Source organism: Phaseolus vulgaris, chromosome 3 (assembly GCF_051622355.1).
Source record: "Phaseolus vulgaris cultivar YP4 chromosome 3, ASM5162235v1, whole genome shotgun sequence".
Taxonomy (NCBI): Eukaryota; Viridiplantae; Streptophyta; class Magnoliopsida; order Fabales; family Fabaceae; genus Phaseolus; species Phaseolus vulgaris.
In genome coordinates, this window is record NC_143500.1 from 25,320,753 (window position 1) to 25,325,863 (window position 5,111).

Consider the following 5,111-nt stretch of genomic DNA (forward strand, 5'->3'; position numbering starts at 1 on the left):
TAGACGGCGTCTGACCCTCCCGACAGCATCATCTGCGTGTGGAACGTGGTCAGATGAGCCTCTGGATCCTCCACGCCGGTAAAAACAGCTTTAACCGGAACCACGCTCGTGGGAATTGGCGTGTCGGTAATCGCCTGAACAAAGGGCATCGGGAAAACACGAGGTGGCGTCGACGGTGCCACCTCTTCAGCAGAGGAACGTCCCTGCTGCTCCTGAAGAGCTCGACGCAGCTCCTCAGTCACCTTGCTGAGTTCTTCGTTCCTGGCGCGAGAGGCGACCAGGTCCTCATGTATCCTTGCCTGCTCTACGCGCGAAGCTTCCACAGTTGCCTGCAACGAGCGCATCATCTCTGCCATCTGCGCCATGGTCATGGCGGCGTCGCCTTCAGCAGCGACAGGAGCCACGGGACTGGAACGATTGCTTCTCATCTTTCTCATTAACTTCAGCGAAACACAGGAATACAGCAAACAACACTTCAACCAAGATCGAAACAGCGATCAATCGGAGAAAACTCAAGAAACTGCGCAAGAACTCAAGAACACCGCAAACCTTCGCAGAAAACCACAAAAGAACTCGAACTTCCACCAAACAGATTGCGCGCAAACAACAAAAGACCTCACTCCACCGATTAAAAGCCAAACAAACGGTACAAAACGCAAACTCACCGAACGAAACTCAAAGAAACTGCGAACGACGGTTGCACCAGCACACAACCGCGCAGAAAACCTCGAAAACTTCCACGAACTCACGCTGTGGATGGGAGCAAGTTTTACACGGCCCCACGGTGGGCGCCTGATGATCCTGCCTGTTGACCGGAGCGCTGGAGAATGCCTCGTCAACGGATCGACGTGCGCACCGCTTCACACCTTCGTTCCTTCCCGGGATCTGCTTCAAGAACCTGCAAAGAAACGATACGGCGCCGCTGCGGCTGATCGCACTCCGACGCTCAAGTCAGTGACGGTATCACCAAATACTAAGAACTAGAACCGTGCAAATACTCTCACAAACAGCTCTGTCACTCGCAAGCGTAAAGTGTATGAACTGAACGTGCGTACCTCAGAAAGTCTGTTAAGAACTCTTATATACCTGGTGGTTTTCTCTCTCCTGGAAGTTACAGACTTGGACACGTGGCTCGCATCCAACTGTACACGTGCCATCATCTGGAGGCTCCCTGACTTGGCGCCGCTTCTGCTCTCATTTTGGCTAAGTTACCTATGCATGGTACTGCCCAGTGCATAGCTAACTTAGGAGTGCGATCTCTACTGGAACTGGCGAGTTAGGGCCTTCATACACCTTCCCTGTGGTCTCGCCGGCCGCCTTCATAATCTGCTTCTCCTTCATCTTCGACGATGTGCTTGTTCTGGCGATCTCCGACTGCTTGGTCGCCTGGGTCTACATCTGGCGACTTCATCTTCAACCTGGCGATCGCCCATTCTGGTGAGCTGGAAATCGGAACACGCCAGCTTAACGACTGGCGACTACGCGCGCCCCCCGACTTCCTTCCCTTCTGCCAACCTGGCGCCTTGTCAACACGCCTACGCTGTAGCAGGATGCCACGTCATCACACCCGACCATCAGGGCGGTACAGGTAATAATAAAATTCCAGTTCAAATAGACTCTCAGACTAGTAGGGCCTTAGGCTCTAATCATGCTGAATTTGTAAGTTATTTGGGAGTCCTAACTCGATCTATGGTGTCTATTTTTGTATCTGACTAGGACTACGTAATAGAAGTAAAGAAGAATCTTATCTATGAGGATATTTGTGTAGGTTATTTATTTAAAGGTTATTAAATAAGTTGTGTGTTGAAAATGTTAATTACATTTTAATGATTTATTTATTACAAATTTTAGACAAACTTTGAGTTTGAGACATTGAATTTGGTTTGAAGCAAGATATTGTCTTCAGTAGCTACAAAATGGAGGTAATTCAAGACAAATTTGAAAATCCATTACATCTTTGACAAATACAAACACAAGTCTCCTTGTGGGAAATATTGTATAGATGAAGAGACTGTTGAAGATGGATGAAGCTTCTTCTCAGCAAGTCTTAGTTTGTGTGTTTGATGTAGAAAATTGTATTGTTTGCTTTGAAGTTAGTGATGGTGTTATTAGTGGTTATAGTAGGTTATAGTGTGTTTAAGGTGGCCTTTTGCTTAGTGACCTACTTCATATCCTTAACCAAGGTGGTAAGTCAAGCACAAAAAGTTTTTCAAAACTCTTTTATCAACTACCTTAAGTTTTCTCAAAATCAGGTTACTGCACAAAAATAAATGTGTTGATTTATAAAACAATAGATTTATTTCTGAACTAGTTAATGTTTTTCCAAATTCTGTTAGGGCACCAAACAGTTTGTTGCATCCCGTTATTTCTGTTAAGATGAGCTGGAAGTGGTTTTAAAATCATCCTATGTATTTCAGAAAAAGAATCCATTTACTTTTACTTCAATTTGTTTTTTTATAACAACTTTTCAACTGTTTTTTGAAAAACTGTTATGAATTGGTTTCTATATAAAGAGAGGCACATCTCACATGAAAATACACTGAGTGATCACGTTTTTTAACACATAAAATAGTTTACATTGAGAGAAAAAAGCTTTGAATGTTTTCTTGAAAGGTTCTCTTAAAGAATTGAAGTGTGCTTGTTCATTGTGTGCCTTCGTCAAGGGTTGAGGTTTTGTCATTGCTAAACTACAGAAAAGTGTTGTTGTTATAGGGTTCTTGCGTCTTCTTTACATGTGTTTTTTTTCCTTATTCTTTCTTGTGTAAAGGTGGTTGTATAGACATTTCTTGATAGGGTTTCTTAGAGTGTTCTTGTTGCTGAAATAGAGTTTTTTAGCATTGTGTATGCCTTGTTCTTGAAGGGTTCAAGAACCTCAAGGTCTTGTAATTGGTTTTGTATTGATTAGTGGATTCCACCTTGGTGTGAGGTGAGACTGGATGTAGCTCTTGATGAGTGAACCAGTATAAACTGTGTTCATCTTTCTTCTCAATCCCTACACTCATTTTCTGCATTATTTGATAATCTACCAGAAAATAAATTTGTTGAATCAAAATTAAATTTGTTCTTTCTGGGCTTGTTCATATTGTTCTTCGAAGATCCTCAATAAGTTCTTGGTTGTTTGCAAATATTTGAATCTGTGTGTTGGCTGTTTAAAGAGAGTAATAAATCTTTAAACTAAATCTTTTCAAGATTCATATTTTCTTCAAGATCACTTGTTAAAGATTCAAAGTTTAATTTATGTGTGTAAATCTTGTTGCAGTAAAAGAGCCTACATTGTTCTGGAAAAACTATCTTTTAATCTCAATCTAATCAGAAAAAGATTATGGATTTGAAAAAGTAATCAGAAAATAAATCTGTTCTTTTTCTCAGAATTACTGGAAAACGGTTTTTGTTTGTGAAAATTTTTAAAAGCTCAATTCACCCCCGCTCTTGAACTTAGACACTAATAGACCCAACAATAGGTATCAAGAGCTAGGACTTGTATTTTACTCAAGTTTTGTGCATTATATCTGAGTTTAAAATGCCTTTTTCTAAGAGTGCGTATATTAATAGACTTCCTATGGTGGATTGAATTATGCATTCTGGAAAATTTTCATGGAATCTATTGACATGGGAATTTCGGATGTAGTGGTCAATGGACCTTTTGTGCCTATGCAGGTTGTGAAAGAAGAAACAGTGAAGAAGCCTTGGTCCGATTGGAGTGAAAGTGAAAGGAAGAAGGCTCAGTATGACTCCCTAGCCAAGAACATCAAAACTTCTACTCTAAATATGGATGAGTTCTTCAGAGTATCTCAGTGTAATTCGGCTAAAGAAATGTGGGAAATACTAGAAGTAACACATGAAGGCTTGGATGATGTAAAAGGAGCAAGAAAACACTCACTCATTCAAGAATATGAGCTTTTCAGGATGCAACCAGAAGAAAGCATTGCAGATGTGCAGAAACGATTTACACATATTGTAAATCATCTCACTGAACTTGGTAAAGTTTTTGACAAGGAAGAGCTCAACATAATGGTGTTGAAGTGTCTTGACAAAAGCTGACAACCCAAGGTAATTGCAATCTCTGAAACCAGAGATCTATCCAAGTTGTCTATTGTTGCCTTGTTTGGAAAATTAATCGAGCATGAGCTAGAGCTCAAAAGATTAAAATAACAAGAAACAATGGAGAGAAAAACCGAGGGAAATGCTTTGAAGACCAATATACAACATGGTAGAATTGAGGAAGAGGAGAATCCTGAACATGATGAGACCTTGAGTCTGCTCACCAGAAAATTTAGTAGATTCCTAAAAAGGAAAAACTGAGACAAAAACTCAACAAAGGAAAAGATACTCTAAACCTAATGAATTAAATTCTTCAAATTACACTTTCTTTGGTTGTGGTAAACCAAGTCACATAAAGATTGATTGTCCAAATAATCAAAATAAAGAAAAACCAACCATCAAGAAGGGTGAAAGAGGCAGAGGAAAAAGAGCATATATTTCCTAGGAGGAAAATAAAGTCTCCTCAACAAGTGATTCCTCAATTGGAAGTGAAGAAAGAAATTTTTGCTTCATGGTGAATAATGAAGGATCAATCTCTGATTCAGTGAGTGATTTTTCCACTGGTTCTGAAAGTTATGATCAACTATTAATTGCCTTTAAAGAAACACATGATGAAGCAAACAAATTGGTTGTCATATTTAACAAACTGAATAATGCAAACAAGGTACTTGAACCTAAGGTTAAGTCACTTGAGAAAGACTTACGCAAAGCTAAAACTAATCTTGTTAGTCTTGAATTGACATGTTTGCATGCATCTGTAAAAACATGTGAAACTGTAAGAAGTTGGAAAAACAGGTTGAATATCTGCTAAAAATCTTATCAAATTTCACCAAAGGAAGATAAAATCTTGAAACACTGCTAGGATCACATAATGTTGTTTTTATTAAAAATGGGCTAGGATATAATTCTGAAAGAAAGAACAATGTTAAAAAGTTGTCCAATTTTTTTGTTCCTTCTAAAACAGGTTATTCTTCTTTTAACAGTTCAAAAACAATGCATTCTGCCTCTTGCTTTTACTGTATGAAATATGAACATATCTCTTGAACATGTAAAGTTAGAAAATACTTTGT

The 5,111-nt window shown here is 39.4% G+C and overlaps 1 protein-coding gene across 1 annotated transcript; it reads left to right on the forward strand.

The window, feature by feature from the left end:
* Positions 1-3,609: 3,609 nt before the first annotated feature.
* Positions 3,610-4,041, forward strand: LOC137839201 (uncharacterized). Its single transcript, XM_068648326.1, has one exon. It carries the CDS (start codon positions 3,610-3,612, stop codon positions 4,039-4,041), a length of 432 nt encoding a protein of 143 aa, XP_068504427.1.
* The last annotated feature ends 1,070 nt before the right edge of the window (positions 4,042-5,111 follow it).

Excerpts from the sequence above, each read along its gene's own strand:
- LOC137839201 (XM_068648326.1), top strand. The coding sequence starts at position 3,610 with ATGGGAATTTCGGATGTAGTGGTCAATGGACCTTTTGTGCCTATGCAG.